This window comes from Aphelocoma coerulescens, chromosome 9 (assembly GCF_041296385.1).
Source record: "Aphelocoma coerulescens isolate FSJ_1873_10779 chromosome 9, UR_Acoe_1.0, whole genome shotgun sequence".
Taxonomy (NCBI): Eukaryota; Metazoa; Chordata; class Aves; order Passeriformes; family Corvidae; genus Aphelocoma; species Aphelocoma coerulescens.
In genome coordinates this window covers 17,050,043-17,068,985 of record NC_091023.1, presented here as the reverse complement: position 1 = coordinate 17,068,985, position 18,943 = coordinate 17,050,043, and the positions used below count along the sequence as shown (strand labels likewise).

General features: G+C 52.6%; 1 protein-coding gene across 4 annotated transcripts in view; it reads left to right on the top strand.

Annotated features, from left to right (window-relative positions):
- The window catches only part of RUBCN (rubicon autophagy regulator), a 30,944-nt gene that overhangs the window by 9,323 nt on the left and 2,678 nt on the right, over positions 1–18,943 (top strand). For 3 of the 4 annotated variants that reach the window (XM_069024774.1, XM_069024772.1, XM_069024775.1), the window contains exons 2-21: positions 1,528–1,681; positions 3,650–3,733; positions 4,681–4,840; positions 5,015–5,121; positions 5,689–5,829; positions 6,049–6,205; positions 6,445–6,987; positions 9,533–9,628; positions 9,802–9,917; positions 10,405–10,606; positions 10,968–11,069; positions 11,830–11,904; positions 14,581–14,641; positions 15,178–15,310; positions 15,668–15,813; positions 16,135–16,199; positions 16,752–16,990; positions 17,392–17,453; positions 17,640–17,793; positions 18,165–18,258. In XM_069024774.1, coding sequence (XP_068880875.1) covers positions 1,643–1,681; positions 3,650–3,733; positions 4,681–4,840; positions 5,015–5,121; positions 5,689–5,829; positions 6,049–6,205; positions 6,445–6,987; positions 9,533–9,628; positions 9,802–9,917; positions 10,405–10,606; positions 10,968–11,069; positions 11,830–11,904; positions 14,581–14,641; positions 15,178–15,310; positions 15,668–15,813; positions 16,135–16,199; positions 16,752–16,990; positions 17,392–17,453; positions 17,640–17,793; positions 18,165–18,258 — 2,776 coding nt within the window. In that variant the 5' untranslated portion in view covers positions 1,528–1,642. The remainder of the gene's footprint in view (positions 1–1,527; positions 1,682–3,649; positions 3,734–4,680; positions 4,841–5,014; positions 5,122–5,688; positions 5,830–6,048; positions 6,206–6,444; positions 6,988–9,532; positions 9,629–9,801; positions 9,918–10,404; positions 10,607–10,967; positions 11,070–11,829; positions 11,905–14,580; positions 14,642–15,177; positions 15,311–15,667; positions 15,814–16,134; positions 16,200–16,751; positions 16,991–17,391; positions 17,454–17,639; positions 17,794–18,164; positions 18,259–18,943) is intronic. The other variant, XM_069024773.1, reaches the window with a different exon arrangement.

Genomic DNA, 18,943 nt, shown 5'->3' with positions numbered 1-18,943 from the left:
CTTCAGAAAGCTGCCTCTGATTTATATCTGTGCATCTTTCTTCAGTCCCTCCTGAGATAAAGCCCTGACTGTGCCTGTGAGTCTAAGTACAATGCAAACATACACATGCTGCCATATGCACTGCAGCTGTGGTCTAGAGCTCCAGTGCTGTCAGGGTGACAGGCTTTGCTGGTGGAATGGGCTGGCTTCTGTGTGGTTTAAGCTTAGGTGGGCACTGAAAGTGGTGATGTTTCCCTCGTGAGGAAGGGGAGTGAATGGGAGCTTGAAGTAGAGCCATTAATTAATGATCTGCTTGTTCAACTGATCAGTTTGGCAGTAGTGAACTAGTCTCAAAAAGAGAATATTGGTGAGAAAAGCTTTGTTTTAATTACCAGAAGTATGCAGCTCACAGTTTGATCCCCAAGGGATGAAAATGAAAGCAGTTTTAAAAAATGTTATTTATTTTAATTTTTTTCCTTTTTTTTTTTCCTTTTTTTTTTTGGAGTCCCAGTTTGGTTTTGGCTGTGGGAGGGGTTAACTGCTGAAACACCATCTTGTTTCTTGCCAGTTGAAAACCTGAACTTTCATTTTAAGGTGTCAGTTAGGGTGCTTTTGTTACAAACCCTGCAGAGACATTTTTTTGTTGTTATTTACACTCTTAACTATACTTTGCAACATTCCTGTTCTTCTGAGAGAGTGGCTCCTATTTGAATATGTGTTTTTGACAGCTGCTGTTCATCTGGCAACGTTGTCAAGCAGCTTGAGTGGGAACCTCAGTCATGAGAAGCTTCCTTCCCCAAAGCTGCTTTTGCATAGTCAAATGATGTTTCCTCTCTGCACCATCACTCCTGCTTTGTGGTAGATAATGTTGATTTCTTGCTGTATGCAGGGCAGCCAAGGGGGATGATATTGGTGAATTGTTGTGCATGCTCTAGAGTTCACCAGCAGTTTGCTAATCTCTGTCCAGAACATGATGAAGGCTTTTGCAAGTTGTGCCTACAGCAGCTCAGGGCCCAGAGAGCAGCTGTACAGCTGGAGATGCAGATGAAGTGTCACCTCCCTGGGAGAGGAGCACCTCTGCATCCTGACAGGGCTGGAGTGCTCGATGTGGTGTGCATTCCTCAGGGATTGCTGCTCTGTAAACACAGGGTCTGCTCGATGTGGTGGCCCTCACACTGTTCCTTACAGCTGCTGTGCTCCTGAGGGGCTGCTGCTCTCTTAGAGAGAGCATGTTGGTGAAGCAAGAGGCTCAATAGAGAGATAACCTCCAGCTTTTTTGGCCCAGACTGGGCAAGTGGTACATTGCAGGAGCCATCAGTCTGTTCTGTCTGTCTCCTGGTGGTGGCTACCAGTCATCAGAAGAATCATTATGATACAGGCAGTTGTCCACAAACAATAATGCCTGGAGGTAAAGTGCTTCAGCTCACCTTTGCTAGCTTCTGGACCACCAAAGGTTTCAGCCTGAACAGAGACTCCTTCGAGAGAGTGTTCCTGTTGCAAAGCTCCTCTTGCTGTATCTCTGATGTATCTTGATGTGTTCCTCTGCAGGAAGGAGCACTGGAAGCTCCTTGGCAACCTGAAGACCACAGTGGAAGGTTTAGTGTCCATCAGCAACCCAAATGTCTGGTCCAAGTATGGTGGCTTGGAACGGCTCTGCAGAGACATGCACAGCATCCTCTACCATGGGCTTATCCATGACAAGGTACGGCTCTGTCCTGCCAGCACAGCTATCTGTCTGTCTGTCTGTCTGTCTGTCACAACCTCCGTGCCTGTCACAAGCAGGTGCTGCAGCTCACGTCTGTGCTCATAGCACAGAGTGGGCACAGTGCTTGTAGCAATGTGGGAAGTGATGCAAGCAGGGACTGAGCTTGCCTGGCAGATGCTGTGGTTGTCAGAGGGACCTGGGTGCACATTCTTTCTATCTCATCTACTTCCAATATGGTTTTTTAAGTACTTGTGCCCCCTGTGCTGAGGCCAGCCCCTCTCTTCTTTCTTTGTGCTGCAGCCAAGCGATTAAATTGCATTTGCAGTGAGTCAGTCCCGTATCATCTGCACTTGGACAAGTCCCCAGCGAGGCCTGGCAAGAAAAACCTCGCATCTTTACTGTTTCTGGTTAGCTGTGTTAATAACAGGAGCTGGCAGCCAAACCCGTGCTCTGCGTGAATGGGATCACTCTTTCCAGGCTCTTGTTGTGCCTGCAGTTGCTCACCCAGCCTTCCCCCTTTCCGTGGCTGCGTGGAAGAATTTTTATTTCCCACTTGTGTGCAGAGGCTTGAAGATCTCCCCTTCAGCTTGCAATTACCAGCACAATTAATTTACAGTGGAAAGGTGAAGCAAGGTGTGGAAAGGTAAAGCAAGGCTGCAGGGCGTGCCTGGGGACAGGCTTCCCATCAGTGGCTCTGCCACCCAGAGAGAAGAGGAGAGGAGAGGAGAGGAGAGGAGAGGAGAGGAGAGGAGAGGAGAGGAGAGGAGAGGAGAGGAGAGGAGAGGAGAGGAGAGGAGAGGAGAGGAGAGGAGAGGAGAGGAGAGGAGAGGAGAGGAGAGGAGAGGAGAGGAGAGAAGAGAAGAGAAGAGAAGAGGAGAAGAGAAGGCACAGAGGAGCCCCAGGCAGCTTGCACAGGCCAGCTGGGTCCCAGATCAGGAAAACTGCACCTATGCAGTGCTGCACCCAAGCTAATAAACCTCCAGGAAGAGCCTGACTGGCAGGTTGTCCGAGCAGGGAGCTTTGCTTCCTGGATTTATTAAGTTTGCAGGCAGCATTAGTTGAGGTGTTGCTCTGTTGCTGTTAGTCCCCAGCTGCATGGACCAGGGACCTTCTCTGGGAGATTGACAGATAGAGGAGCTGCTTTTTCCATGTGAGGTGTGCAGTGCTCCCTTCTGACAGACCTTCTATTCACAGGCTTCAGGAAGTGAGGTTTAAGTGATTTATACTTGTCTGTTGGTAGCAGTTTATGCCAGACCTGCAAAGCAGGATGGTGTGTTACCTTCCTCAGTGCTTTTACTATAGGCAAAGACAGCTCTTCCACTCAGGAATGTTTCCTCTGCTCAGGCATGTATGACAACAGTCAAGCTATGGGAGTTGCAAAAGGAGGCCCATAAAAATACAGCTTCCTAATAGCAGTTTTCTCATAGTTGCTCCAGCAAAACATTTCCGTTTACTTCTTATTTTCTTGGCAACTTTTTTGCCTACAGCTGGGAATTAAAAAGAAGATGAAAAAATACGTATGTACACATTAAGAAAAACTAGGGTAAGAGTTTTTTAAACTTTTGAATTAATTTTATTTGTCCAGAAAACCCAATTCAGTCTAGAAAACTAAAATTGCCTTGTTAGTTTTCTAGTCTTATAAAACAAGCTACTCCCCCACAAAACCCAAGAAACCACCAAAACAGAAGCCATTCCTCTGTCACTTGTGAAAGAGGAAATAGGGATGGAAGTAAAAATAATCAGCTTTTTGGTGAAGAGACACTTTTTGGGTCTGTGTTTACAACCAATAGGGTGGAGAGGAAAACAGCAACTCTGCTGCAGTTCCTCTCTAACGGGAAACCCCTCACTGTCTGAATAAAGCAGAGGCAAACAGCATGTCCTCTCACGGCAGCAAGGGACTAACGGGGACATACTCATTTTACTGGCACTTGGGAGGTGGTACCTGACTGTGCCTGTCTCGGGCAGGTGTGCTGCAGACAGAAGGATTACTGGCAGTTTGTGAAGGACATTCGCTGGTTGAGTCCGGGCTCTGCTCATCACCTGGAGAAGGTAGGTTCTGGTGGGGTGGCCTTGTGTACCCAGTGGGAGGGGAGAGGGCAGCTGGGCTGGAGCCTCACCCGTGGGACAGTGGTGCCTGGGCTGCTGTGAGTAAAGTGGCTCCGCGGCTTGTGGAGGCTGACGCAGCCGTGTGTTTGGGTACAAGCTGTGTCCTGGGAACTCAGTGTGGCTTGGGCTGAGACAATTGGCTGCTTATTTCTCCCAGGCCAGTCTCCAGCTCTGCTGGGCTGGGTGCAGCAGGCATCACCACGGGAACTGGCACAAGCAGTGCTTGTGTGTGTGCAGGAGTGATTCATGTGTCTGTGCAGATTTCTAAGGGTCTGGGCTGTGCCATTTCTGGGTTGTGACTTCACCATGCATTTGTTCTCCCATTCCTGACTTGTGCCAGCCACTGGTATGTGGGGATGCTCTTGGTCCTTGGCTGCACCATGCTGACATCCATGGTTCCTGCCGTGGATGGGCATAAAGGGCTGGCCACTGGTGGTCGCTTTGTCCAGCCTGCTGCTGGGGGAATGGGGGTGTAACTCCAGTCCAGCTCTGCAAGCTGCAGCAGCTCAGGCATTGCCATAGCCTTTCCCAGCTAATGTGTCAGCTAGAAAATGACTGTCACCACCAGGGTCAGATTGGATTTGGGCGCGTGGGGTCCCTCCAGGTCAGGGGCAAGGCTCATGGGTGGGAGAGTGTGCAAGTGAAATTCGTTGTGCTGGTGGCTCTCAGAGGACTTTGGTCACTGGCTGACCTTTGAAGCGTTGTTCCTGCCTGGTGCTTTTGCCTCCTTGGTGACTGGGGAGCTGCTGGGACATGCTTTCTTTCCTGCTGATGGTGACTGGCACGGGAAAGCTGCTGTTATCAAGGGGACCAAAGCCATGCGGCAGAACAAGCCCTGCTCCCCTTCTTGCCTCTGCCTGCCTTAACCTGTGCCTGACGTCCCTTTCCAGTTCATCAGCCTGCAGGAGAGCGGCCAGCGTGACCCCGAGGGCCCAGGGGACCAGGCCATTGCGCAGCTGTGGCTGCAGCACAGCCTGCAGTGCCACTGCCTGTCAGCGCAGCTGAGGCCGCTCCTGGGGAACCGGCAGTACATCAGGAAGTTCTACACAGGTAAAGAGCAGTGGGCCTTTTCCTTCTTACTAGGAAAATATCTAGCTGGTGGCATTTCCAAGCTGCGTGGGAGTGAGGGAGGACAGCAGAAAGGTTGATTTGCATGTGAGCAACTGGTGTGTCAAACCATGTGGGTGAGAGAGACTCCCTTGAGCAGCATTTTTTTCTCCCCAGATACTGCCTTCCTGCTCAGTGACGCACACGTCACGGCCATGCTGCAGTGCCTGGAAGCTGTTGAGCAGAACAACCCCAGGCTTCTGGCTCAGATTGACACCTCCATGGTGAGTTGAGGTCCCGGATTTTCCATCTGGCTCTCCCCAAATGCTGACTGGCTGCAGCTGCTCCTGCAAGGTCACATTCAGGGCACTTGGAGCCCTTGGACAAGAGGCTGGACTTGGAACTAGTAAAAGTTGCACCAAGAGGGGAGGAGAGTGGGGAACTGGTCCTTGTCCTGCCTGCATGACCTGTCAGGGATAAGGGTGGGGGAGATGGCTGTGTGGAGCCTATAGTGGGGCACTTTGGTTCAGGCTTGCACCAAGGATTTGAGTAGAGGACCTGAGGACTAGTTCCTTGTAAGAGGCATCTTTGAAGCCCTCTCCAGCAGTCCCAGGCTTCAGGGCCAGCAGAGCGGCCTGGTCATGAGGGACAGTCACCCTCTGAGGGGATGGGCAACGCCCCAGGACACCTGGGTGCCTACTCCTGCTCATTATGACAGTGACCCCCTATGCAGCCCTGCGCCAGCTGCCCCCTCTCCAGAGGGGGGAAACAGCAGCTGCCTTCTTTGCACAGAACTCCCCAGAGGAGAGCAATTAATGAGGCTTCATTAAATGGGGGCTGTGTTCTTTCAGCTGGCCGGCACGTCACTGCCATCCCTGTGCGCATCAGACCCTTCTGCTGGGACAAGAGAGATGTGTGATCGCAGCACTGAGGGACATGAGAGCCGTCTGCCGGGAGCGCTGGGCTGCCTGGATCATTTCACTGAGAGCCTGGTAATTTCCCAATGGGAATCTGTCCTGTAGCTGTGAACAAAGAGCTACTTCCCTTCTGTGCTCCCGTGTTTTTCTTCCCCCTCACTGTTGTGTTCCCAGGGCTGCCACATCGTTTGTGGTTGGTGACCAGGCATTTTCAGGTTGATCCCTTTCTGTTGCTACTCTTTTGACATGTAGCCCCATAGATGCTGATTTATTGATGATGCCACCTCTCTTCAGCTTACTAGGAAGAGTGGCAATCCATCTCCAGTGACCAAGAGTCAGAGCCTGACTGTCCTCCCTGCATCCCTGTGCGTCCCTGCTGCCACCTGCACACAGCAGCGCTGCTTTGGGTCCTCTTCTAGCCTCCAACATCCAGCCTCCTCTGGCCCTGCAGGTATCAAGGGTGGGCTGGGGAGCTTAGGGTAGACCCAGAAAAGACTTTACCTAGTTATCTGCTTGTGTACTTGTTGGGGTGAATGGGTATGGAAGACTTCTGCCCATGATGGGGGGGGGTGGGATTTGCCTGTGGTGGGTGGGCATGTTGGTGTGAAGCCACAAGCTTATTGCTATAGGATATGCCTCCTTGTCTCCTTGTGCCAGAGTGTGTGAAATCATGCTCCTGCCTCTGTCCAGACAGGAGACCAGTGAGTTCCTGTGGCAGCTCCAACTCCAGCCAGACCCAGGAGCGCTGCCCATCCACTCGGTCCTCCTCCTTCAGTGAGGGCAAGTCCCCTCTGGAGCAGCCCGGCTCTGTCACCCACGTCCCCTCACCCAAAGACCCCTTCTCTCCAGCCAGCGAGATGAGTTCCAGCACCACCAGCCAGAGCGAGGATACCTGGACAGGGAGTCAGGATGATGCACAGAGTGATGTTAATGACGGGCCGGAGTACCTGGCCATTGGCAACTTGGGACGCCGGGGCCGGGCTTGCAGCAGCGCCAGCACCAGCAGCGCCAAGAGCAGTAGCTCTAAACTCTTCTCCTCCAGCAGCTCCCAGAAGCTGGACTCAGTATCATCCCTGGGGGAGCAGGGAGCAAGTGGAGGTGGCAGCAGGGGCCTGAGCCTGTTGCGTCGGTCCAGCTTCTCGGAGGGACAGTCATCAGCTCCACAGGGCATCCTCAAGAAGAGCCACGTGCGCTCACACTCTGACACCAACGTGACTTCTGGAAAGTTGCACGGTAATGGGACAGCTTCTCTGGGATGGCTTTTGGGTGTGGGAGTCCCTGGTACCAGAAGGCTGATGCTGGTCACCCCCTTGATTCCATTGATCGCGTTGGAGAGAGGGACAGTGGGCAAGTGATTGGACTTTTCCCTTAGCTTGTCAGCTCCACACTGGAATGATGGGATGACATCTTGCTTCCCAGAATGCCCAGGGGTGGACTGTTACTGGTACTGCGAGCTTTTACCAAAATCTTAGAAAATGGCAGCAATGCTGTGGCATCAGCTGTTCTGCTTCCCCACTGGCCTTGCTTGGCTGGGATATGGGACTGAGGCCTGGCCTTGTCCTGCTGGTAAGATGTTATCCCACTGCTAACCTGCTGGGTTCTCCTGTGGTCTTGAGTGAGTGAATACATATGGATGGGGAGAGTGGGGTGTGAGGGGACAACCAGTTTGTGGGAGTTTGCTCTCGTGCTGCCTTCATTGGAGAAGTGGAGGTCCTTGCTGAGTAGTAACCAGTCTGTCTCTGTTTTCTCTCCCTTAACGCTGTCCTTTTCTTCCTCTGTCTGCCCAGGAGGCCTCAGGGATATCACCATTATAATAGAAGATCCAGTGGCAGGTTTGGGAGCCAGTATAACAGCCCTTCATTAGTGATCATTGCATCAAGTTCAGGATTGCCATCAACCCATTAGTGTTCATTTAGAAAACCAAAGAAAAAAATCTTTCTTTGCTGTGTCCCAACTGATGCTTTGAAGTGTGGTCTGGTTTATGCATGCAACCTGACTGAAGATCCCAGCTTGGTTTGTGGAAGCAGTGGACCAGACCCAGAAGTGTGTCCAACTCCCCTGCATGGCATTAGGGAGTGCTGGCCACCAAGTCTCTGAGCTGTATCCCCTGCCCTTCCCTCCGCCCACTGCCTCGAAAGCCAGGAGAGGTTTCATCTCTTACCTGGTGAATAAGGGTTGGCAGCCAAGTAGGCATTGAACATCTAATTTTTCCTTTTATTTTGTGGATCTGTGGCACAGGGAGGTTTGATGTTGACTGATTTCCAGTGTATGTTCCCACAGCTGAGACTCCTGGATGCTCTTTTGGGCTCAGGGCAAAGAACTGGGCACTCAGACTTCTTGGTGTAGTTGTTTTGCAGTCAGTCCTGCTGAAGAAGACCCTGTCCCTCTGGCCTTCAGCATGGCTTTTCCCCCGAGCAGAAATGCTGGGGTGCTGCCATCCCTTTGCCCCACACGCGGAAAAAGTCAGCAGCTCAAAAAAGTGGGCTGTTTTGTTTTGCATCCACTGAACAGTGGCACTGGGTTTGTCGACCTCACATCTGGGTGCTCTGTGTCTGGGAAGGCTCCTCCTTGGGGTTGATGGGTGTTCAGAGAGATGTGTCCAGCCCTGTGTCCTGCTCCAGCAGGTGATGCTGAGCACTGCCTTGCTTTACCCTTCAGCAGTAGGTTCTGTTGTATGTGGCATCCACCCCATGAGGTGGTTTCTGTGTTGAGGTGGCTGCAGGACACCCTGTCAGGCTGCAGTAAGTAGCTGTGAGAGTCTCCTACCCTGACAAGTCTCCTTTGTCTCCCAGCCTGTGGGGTGAGTTGTTCCCAGGCTCCATCCTAGTGACTGCTGCTTCATGGCCTTCACAGGGAGAGGCTGGTATTGGTGGGCTCAGGAGCCTCCAGCCACATCAGAGTTATGGCACAAAGCTGGGAACAAAAGTGAGCAGGGGGTTGAGAGGACATTGTTGCCCTTCTGTTATGCTCAGGATGTCAGCTGGCACCTGCCCTGTATCCAGAGCTGTATGCTCCTGTCCCACTCCAGCCAGGGTGTTTTCAGTCTCCTTCAGCAGTCCTTTGTCACCCAGCCACTCCATCCAGGTGTTCCCTGGGGCCACGGCTCTCCACAGAGCACTGCATGTTCTTGGTCCCCGGTCAGGCCAGCTCCTGGCAGTCTCCACTGGCTCAGTCTGGCAGGGAGCTGCACCACAGTGTGTGCGTGGGGCAGAGCCCAGCCCACAGCCCGTGTAGGTCACCTTGGGCACTGCACCCAGGCTCCAGCGCTGTGTGTGGGGAGCCCTGGCTTATAGTGGAGCAGGAACATGTCCTTCAGATGCCTCCTTGCTCTGGTGTCCAGGCTGCTTTGCAGGGCAGGGACCTCCACAGATCCTTTGGCTGCTCACATTTCCCTGTGTCTCCCGTTCTGTGTTCTGGGGGATAACTGCCCTCGGAGATGCTCCATCAGGAAGAAAGGGCTGGCAAGAGGTACTTGCTGGAGCCTGTTGTGTTCCCCAGCTCTGCTCTGGGGTAAACAGAGGAAGGCTCAGGACTCAACTGTTCCATGGCTCTCATGATCTTCTCTCCTTCATTCCCCTTCTCCTGCCTGAAATGCCTTTCTAGTTTTGTCTCCTCCTGGGCTTGCCCTCAGCCGTGGCATGGAGCAGGAAGATGTCTCTCTTTATTTCCATCCATTCATGCCTGTGTGTGTGATGCTGAGCCCCTTTCATTTCACCCTGTGCAGTGGCTGGGTGCCTCTGAGCTGCTGAGGTGTGCCTGGTGTCATCTTCCCTTCCAGAGTCCCATGGTGATCCAAGTGGAGGGAGAGGGCCGGTCTCTGCTTCCACACAGAGCAGTGAACTGAGCACACCCAGCTCCCTCTACATGGAGTATGGTGAGTACAGCCAGCCTCAGGAGGGACACTCAATCCTGGTCAGGTTCCTCCATGGGCTGCAGTGGCCTCAGCTGCTGGCACCTGCTTGTGGGATGCTGGCTGGGTGCTGGCAGGGCTTGGTGGCATGGAGATAGCAGGTCCTTCCCTCATACCTGTGTCTCTTGCTTTTCTAGACTCTGGACAGTACCTGAGTTCGGGGGAAGGGATGTTCAGGAGACCTTCAGAAGGGCAGTCCCTCATCAGCTACCTCTCTGAGCAGGACTTTGGCAGCTGTGCAGACCTGGAGAAGGTGAGGGAAGCAGCAGCAGCCTGTGTGCATTGGACAATGTATCTTGGTGCAGGTTCAGAGACACTTCCTGCCGTGGGGAAGATAATGCCATGGTATTGCCTGCTGTAGAGCTGTGCACTGAACTCCAAGGTTGAGCTCCTCGGTGGTGTCTGGTAGCTGGGATCTGCCCATCTGTCATATACATGGCAGCTTTGCAACATGTTAGGGCCTCTCGGGGCCATGTGCTGACCCCCCAGAGTAGATGTGTTGCACATCCTCTTTGTAGGATGCCTGTTGTGTTTTGTGAGTATTCTGATGCCCAAGAAGGCTTTGTTTTCTAGGTCCTCATAGAAGAGTCATATTTTACAGGGCTGACAGAAGTTAACAGCTTTCACCACCATCCATGAGTAATAAGCTCTTTCCTGTCATAGGTGGGGAACAAAATTTTACCAAGTCTTCTTAGTTCATCCAAGGCATAGCCTTGAATGCTTTTGCTCTTGCCTTGCAGGAGAATGCCCACTTCAGCATCTCAGAGTCCCTGATTGCTGCCATTGAGCTGATGAAATGCAACATGATGAGCCGGCAGCTGGAGGAGGAGGAGGAAGACAGTGACAAGGAGATCCAGGAGCTTAAACAAAAGATTCGCATTCGGCGCCAGCAGATCCGCACCAGGCACCTGTTCCCTACCTGCCAGGAGATAGGCTCAGACAGTGGGTGATGCGTTTTGGGCTCATCAGCTAGTGGGATGTGGGTTTTCTGTCCATTGCCTGTCCTATAGCTGCCTGCCTTCCTGCCCGTTCCTTGCAAACAGTTAAATTGCTACCAAGGTGCTGCCAAGATTTGTGAAACTGCTGCTATTGAAGACCATAATGTGACAGATAACCATCCATTGATAACACTGCTGGCACTGAGTTGTGGAATGTAATTTCATTTTGAACCCATAGTGTGTTCCATCTTTGAGCTCCATCCCTCCCTTCCCTGGCTGTACCTGGCTATCCCCTTCTCCCATAGCTGTCAGTGACCCTTCGGAGCACTTCCACTGGTGACCTGGCTGTGATGCATTTCTCCCAGGTCTGGTGGCAACAGACAGCGGGTCCCAGTTCAGCTCCCATGGCTCCATGCGGCTCTCTGACTCTGGCTCTGTGGAGGATGTGGAAGAGTACGAGATCCGAGGTAGGAGGAAATGGCTGTGTCGGCTTCTTTCATAGAAACAGACTTCTTGGTGTGGTTGTGTTGGGGTCAGTCCTGCTGAAGAAGACCCTGTACCTCTGGCCTTCAGGATGGCTTTTCCCAAACAACTGGCTGAATTGAGTATAAGCAGAACAATCAGTTTCCCTCATGTGGTGGCATGATTTTCCTTCAGAATCTTCTGTAACCCTGTCATGTTCTGTGCCTCTGGCTGGTAGGTGGTTTCCATTTCATTGCCTGGTACACACAGCTGCTGTCACAGCTAGAGAGGTGGGAGAGCTGCCCTCCTGCTCTTCTCCCCAGGCAGAAGGAGCCATAGCTCTGACCACTTACCTCTTGAATGGTGGGTGCTGGTCACATCCTGACCTGCAATACCTCTAGTCTCTGCTCCTGGCAGCTTGGGTGGCTGAGCTTATCACCCACAGGAGACGAGCCTGAGTCCCTGGGTGTTCATTTCCTTCGGAGCCTTGTTCATCCTGAGGTGGATGACAACAGTACCTCCATCTCTCTTACTTTAAAAAGAAGATGGAGTTGTCCAGTCTTCTTGTCTCCTGACTATTGACAGCAACCCCTCCTTTCAGTCCATGAGGGTGAGGTTTTGGGCTCAGTTTTGTAGCCCATGGAGGAGTGTGTGAATTCAGTTCTGGGCTCTCCTCGTGTGAGTGCTGCTCTTGTTTTATGCCCTTTCTCTCTGGCCTGGCTGAAGCACTGAAGTCAACTGTTTTGTCATCACCGTGTCATACAGATGGTAACGATGGATCTAACCTGATTCAAATGTCCAAGAACGGCCTCTCAGTGTCAATGGCTTCCTTGTTCTCAGGTACCCTGCAGTGCTCCCCCGGGCACGCGCGCGTGTGTGTGCAAGGTGTGTGTGTGTGTGCACGGGCACACTTCTCTGAAATCTGCCTGGTTTCAGAACTGGGAATTAGTTCCAGTACCATCCAGATGTCAGCAAGAAAAGCTGTGGCAGGATGATGTGGCAGGATGGAGTAGAGCAGAGGCAGAGGAATTCTGCTGTGGGCTCCATCCCCCAGGGCATTTTGCCGTGCAGTATTTTGGATGTATCAAAAGTGCCTGCTGTGGTCAAGACCTGTTTTGCCTGGGGTAGGACTTCACAGGGCAGTGAAGCTCTGTAGGTGTTGAAGGCTGAGCCTGGGTTAAATGAGAGCAGAGTCCTCTATGATGTGGGACCAGGTCTCCATCCCAAGTGCCTTAGGGAGCATTATCCTACTTGACTTGGCAGAGCTGGCATGCCATAGCTTTGATCTGAACCACAGCCAGCCCTTCCTGTTCTGCTCAGACTTGACTTGTAGTGGAATCCTTCTAGAAAGAAGTTCTGGAGGGAGAAGTAGTGAGATCAGACAGGGCATTGGCAGTTTGTTCATGCTGGAGGCCCTAAGCACTGGGATCACATGCAGCTTAGTGTTTTTATTGTTTACAGTAGTACTAGTTAATCCTTCTGGTCTGCTGGCCGTGTTGAAATAACCTTCATGTGCTCCCTGTTTTCTTTAGCAAGGGAACAGCCTGCTGGGCTGCTGCTGATCTCTCCTTTCTGGTGTTCAGCACCAGCATGTTGCTCCTGCTGGATTTGCTGGTGCTCCGATCTTTCCTGTCAGCCCTGTTGGGTTCACAGACCAGGCTGTGATCCTGGCTGAAGCTGGCACTGGGGTGTGGGGTGATGTCCTTAGATTTGGGGACTGTTCACAAGCCAGCTGGGGACTATCCTACCTGGTGATAGCATTGGCAGAGATGTTTTGGGCAGCTAATGAGGATTTGGGAGTGCTTGCCATTAATGTTAGGAAATGAGCGGTGTCCCAGTGCTAGCTGCTGTGGAAGCCTAGGGTCAGATCTGGCTCCCTCTGCCATCCCTGAGACCATGTCAGTGCCTGAGTGTGCTGGCTCTGCCTTCCCATAGCACCTGGCCCACTCTGTGCTGCGCATGCCCTCCCTTTTGCTCATGTTTGTCGTAGTCTAGGACCATGTGGGACCTTCCTGCGCAGAGCAGAAGGCACCAGAGCATGGCAGGTGTGTCTGACTGGTGCCCTACAAGGTTGTGAGGCTGTTTGCCTGAATTCCTTGTTTTCCTTGCAGCTAGAATTCAGTTTGCATGACCTAGATACGTGGATTCCTTAACATTAGGATGCTTTCGGGTGCCTGTTTTAGCAATGGATGTCAAACAGTGAAGGTCAAGCATCCAAGCTGAATTCCAGTAGTGTGAATCTGTAAATTTGCAGGACTTACTTCCTTTGTAGGGAACTCCTGCTCTCTGTAGGAAAGCTTGGGGCAGAGGGACACTCTTTGGTCAGCCTGTGACTGCTTTGGCTCACAGGCTGTGATTCCCTTGGCCTCAGTGTGCAGTTGGTGCCTAGCTGGGATCACATGGGCTCTCTGCAGATTTGTGTTAGTCAGCCTGCTTGGGGAATAGGAGCAGGGACCTTGAGCTGTGCCTCCCCATGCCAGGCACTGGGGCAGGGGAAGTTACAGGCTTTTTTTTGTGGGGGTGGTGTGGTCACTGCAAACCATTCCTAGAGCTCCCCAGAGGTACAAAACAGGAGACCTGCTGGGATGAAGGTTTTGGCTTTGGCCACTCTTCTGTCCTGACCTGTAGTACCTTCACCTTGCATGCCCTCTTCCCTTTTCTGGGAGCCTTATCTGCCATGAAGCAGGGTTTCTGTTTTTGTCTGCATTGTACAACTGCAAGTGTCCTGACACAGGGGTCTTCTACTGTTGAGATGGATTTCCGGTTAGAGTTTAACCTTCTGGAGTGAAAAAAAGATGAGTGTAAAAGGTACCACTGGGTATTGCCTGCTACTGGAGCTGCAGGGACTCCAGGACTCTTTGGGAGCTGATGGAGGGGTGGAGGGAGCACGACTCCAGTGTCCTGCACCTTATCTTGGACCCCTGCCTCCTCAGGAGATGAGTCTGTGACCTCTGCAGAGGGCTGGCCTCATGGCTGCTGGCCCTTTCTCTGCAGGGATGCTGATGTGTCTGGGCAGTGCTGGGCACAGGCTGCCAGCCCTGGATGTGCAGTCAACTGACAAGCTGTGGCGTGGCCAGTGTCTGATCTTAGAGGTTGCAGTCAAGTAGAGAGAAGGGCTCTGCATCCCATTGCTAATCCCTTCCAGCATCTATACTGTGTGTAGAGAGCTACTAAACCTTCTTGCTAGCCCTGCAGTCCCGCCCTCCTGTGCGTGTTCTGTTTCAGGCCCTGTCACTGCTAGGACTTGATGTGTGACCTGTACCAGCAGCCACTTGTCTCCCCCAAACCTCAGGCTGGCTGTTCACAGCATCCCACCATGCCTTTCCCTTGTAATTCCAACAGCTGACTGATTAGACTGCACCCCTCCTTGCTGCTCAGTGCCACTGGTAGAAGTTGATGCTGTAGTTCACGTGCTTTTGAATAGCTTGATGAGTTTTACCTTGAAGCTTTGGTTTGAAATGAGTGTATCCCCCTGCCCTGTCCCATCTGTTCCACCTTGTCTGTTTGTGATTTCAGATGCAGACATCAAGAGGAACCCGGACTCCAGCAGGAAGTCCTTTCTCTCCTCGGACTCCATGTACGTCTTCAACCTCATGGTGACACATCTTGGTACCACGTTCTCTTTCCTCAGCTCTGCTTTTCCATGTGCATCAGTTGCTGTTTTGCACTGGAGTAGATATCCCTCCGTCTCTCCCTCCCGCCTTCCCTCCCTCCCTCTGTGGGGACCCCTCTGCTCGTGTGGTAAAATACAAAGCTGTGTCAATGGTTGGCAGCTGCTTGGGTAGGTTCACATTGAGAGAGCAGTTTTTTCTGGCTTACACAGGCACTGGCTGTCACTTTGCAGCTTCCCCTGCAAATAGGCACAGGTTTTGCTAAGTGATTCAAATTTTGCTCACCTTTCTGAACAGTTGTTGTGGTGCCATTAGCCAGCTTTGCTTGGGGGCAGCTGCAAAGAGAAATCAATTACGTGTATTAATTTTAAGCCTGTGTAGCAGTGCAGAATTATGGTACCAGAATTGAAGAGAGGATTTTCAGCTTGAGCTGGGACTGGCATGGGGCTGCAAGGAGGGCACAGCGGTGAGATCCAGTACTAACAATTCCTTTGCTGTCTAGATCCCACTCCTTCCTCAATTCAAACTCGGCAGAGGCTGTGGCCATGGGCCTGCTGAAGCAGTTTGAGGGCATGCAGCTCCCAGCTGCCTCTGAGTTGGAGTGGCTGGTTCCTGAGCATGACGCCCCGCAGAAGGTAAGGCTGTGAGTTCGTGTCACTGATTGCATTTGATCTTCCCTGAACTCCTGGCTTCAGGCCACTGCTGAGGGGGCTTTGTTTGTCCCAGTGCTCCCTTTGTGGAGCTGGAGGAGCGGGTTTGTCTGGGCTTTAGAGATGGATGCATCCAAGCAGGGTTGTGCCACTGCAGCCTCCCACAGCAGTGTCCAAATCCCTGGAGACAGCCATTCTTCATCCCCCAATTCAGCTGGAGGAGCAACTCGGTGCCTGGCAGTTTTCCAGAGGGCTGTGGTTGCAGGTTTCTGGCAGTCCAGCCAGGTGCACTGCCTTTGCGGTACAAGATAGGGATCTGACCCTCTTGCCTGCCTCTCCCAGCTCCTGCCCATCCCTGACTCTCTGCCTATCTCTCCTGATGATGGAGAACACGCCGACATCTACAAGCTGAGGATTCGGGTGCGCGGAAACCTGGAGTGGGCCCCACCACGACCGCAGATCATCTTCAATGTTCACCCAGCCCCAGCGTAAGGACCCGTGGGGCTGGGGGCTCTCAGGGGATCTGCCCTTTCCATCCCTTTTCCATCAACACCAAGGTTGCTTATCCTCTGGTTGCTGGGGTTTCCCTGCTCTCAGACTGGTAAATCCACAGTGGTCACCACTGTGAGGTGGTGAGATGGAGCCAGTGCCTGGGATTAGTGCCTTTGATGTGACCCAGGACATAGCAGGGCTTTTTCCCTTGCATGTGTTGTCCACATAAACCTTCCAGACCTGTGCCAGTACCCATCTTCTGGTGCCAGGTACCATCCAGGGCTGGGTCATGCATGTTGTCTTCTATCTCTGGGCAGGAGGAAGGTGGCTGTGGCCAAGCAGAATTACCGGTGTGCAGGCTGTGGCATCCGGACTGATCCTGGTGAGTGCTGGGAGCCTGACCTGTAGCTGGAGAGTGGGGAAGAACCTGCAAACAAGTGGGAAGATGCTGAGTGAGTGGGTGGTGGTAGAGCTCAGCACAAGGTCACTGGGGCAGTGCTGCACTGCCTTTGTCAGCTCTGCCTGCACACTGGTGTGCACCATCCACAGAGGAATCTCCTCTTCCAGAAGGTCACAGAGCTGGTGGAGGCAAAGAGCAGCCAGCCTGTCCTTTGGAGGGCATTTCAGATCTTGACTCTTGTAAAGCAAAGTCCTCTGTTAGGTCCTCAAGCTCCCAGCAGGTTCTGTAGCTGCAGAGCTCTTCCCTGAATATGTAGGTAGATGTGGCTGCATGAGACTGGACTGTTGGTCCTGGAGGCTTTTGCAGCCAGAGAGTGCTTGCAGACCCCAGTGTTGAGCACTCTGGGCTGGAGGAGATGGCAGCAAGGCAGAGTTCCTTGCTTGTTGGAAAAGCTGAGCAGTGTTGGGAGTGCAGCATGTGGCTGTGCAGAGCCCGTGCCTGGGCTGACCTGCCTGTCTGCCTGGGTTTGGCCAGATTACATCAAGCGGCTGCGGTACTGTGAGTACCTGGGCAAGTATTTCTGCCAGTGCTGCCACGAGAACGCCCAGACCGTCATCCCCAGCCGCATCCTGCGCAAGTGGGACTTCAGCAAGTACTACGTGAGCAACTTCTCCAAAGACCTGCTGAGCAAGATCTGGAGTGACCCACTCTTCAACGTGCAGGCTATCAATCCTGCCCTGTACCAGAAAGTGAAGGCTCTCAACCAAGTGCGGGTAAGACCCTTTCTGTGCCTTCCTGAGTGGGGTTTGGATGAGGTGGGTGGCTGCCAACTGTAAACCGTATTTCAGGGAAGCTGGGGAGAAGCAGATACTTCAGTTTTGGAGGCTTAAAACCTCATCAGTATGTGTTTCCATTCCACGTCTTCTTATTTCTTCAGTGGCATATGAGTATCAAAAGGAATTTGTGGCTGGTATCCAGCTGGGCTTCAATTTATCTCCTGGAGCACAGGATGATGGTTGTGCTTGCCTTGCCCTGTGTGATGTAAACACTTTGGAAACAGGAGAGCAGCAGCTGAGGAGCAGCAGTTATTTCAGCAGCACAGGGAATGGGGCAGACCTGCTTGGCTGAGGACTGTGCTCTGTTTACTGATTCTTTGTCCCCCCTTCCTCTGCAGCTGCTGAGAATCCAGCTTTTCCACATGAAGAACATGTTCAAGACGTGCCGGCTAGCTAAAGAGTGAGTCCTGGGCTGTTTTGCTGTCCTGGTTCTGTCCCCTGGCAATTTGCATTGGGAATCTCTGCAGCCTGTGCATTGAGCAGTGGGGAGAGACGGGAGTGGAGGGGGAAAGAAAGCATAAGGAGTGGAGAGAGGGGTCTTAATGGAGTCACTTTGCTCTGAGCTCTGGTTTCTCTGTCCTTGCAGCCTCCTGGACTCCTTTGACACAGTGCCTGGCCACTTGACGGAGGATTTGCACCTCTACTCGCTGAGTGACTTCAGTGCCATCAAGAAAGGGGACCTGATGCCTCATCTGACAGAGCTCCTGAAGGCAGGCAGCCTGCACATTGACAAGTGCATGGTAAGGCCTCCTCTCCTGCCTCCTGCATGGCTCTGCAGCCTTGGGAGCAGGCTTTGCTGCAAAGATAACTGATGGGGAGGCCTTGGTGTGCAGGGCAGCCACCAGATTAACTGATTCAGTGCTAACTCTTCCTGCCTGCTTCATAGAGCTCCTACCCAGCACAAATGGGATATTTGCTACCCCATTTTGGCTCTCCCCCACCCCTGACACAGGTTGATTCAGCCTTCCTGTGCTCTATGCTGGGGAAGGGCTGTCCCACATGGTTAGAGCAGGGCACCACATCCTGCTGTCCTGCTCTACTCTACCTTCTGCCTTAACTTGCCAGGGAGGTGAGCATTTAGCTGCCTTTTCCTCATCTTTTCTCCTTCCAGCTGTGCCAAGCCAAAGGCTTCATCTGTGAGTTCTGCCAGAATGAGGATGACATCATCTTCCCCTTTGAGCTCAACAAGTGCAGGACATGTGAAGGTGAGATACTGGGGAAAAACAGGGAGGGGGCAGACCCTGGGGCCACCAAGGTCTGCTTCCAGTTTGAGTGGCATTTGTGCTAGCAAGAGGTAGAGAGCCTTAGCCAGCCAGACCAGAGTGCCCTTGTGCATGGCCTGTGTCTGCAACATATTATCACAGCATCAGACCAGCATTGTAACAGTGTTTGCTGGCGTGGGGAAGTGTGTAGGTGCCCTCCTGACCACGCTGTGTGCTGCCTGCCCTGACAGCAGCGGGCAGTCGGGCTGTGATTGCAGTGAGCGGGTGTCTGGGAGCCCTGGCTTCCCTGCTGCTGTGATTACAGGACAGGCTGCAGCCTGCACACAGCTCCCCTGCCCCTGCTTGGATGGCTGGAGCTGACCTTGCAGAACAGAGAGAGCCTGAAGGCTTTATCTCTGTGTCCTTCCTGCATGCTAAGAAATCCCTAGGCCCCTTCAGGAGACATCCTCGATAATGCCCAGTATTAATGGCTGAGTAGAGCTTGGTCCTGCATCTTGGGACCAGCCTCTGAACTGGCTTAAAACGGCTCCTGACTACATGCAAGCCTTGCTTTGGCAGGTGCAGTGCCAGAGAAAACTTGGGGCAAAGTCATTATTTCCTTGGGGTATCAGGGAAGTTTGGGGAGGGACCTTGTGTGGAGCAGAAAACTTCCCTCCTGTGCTTCCAA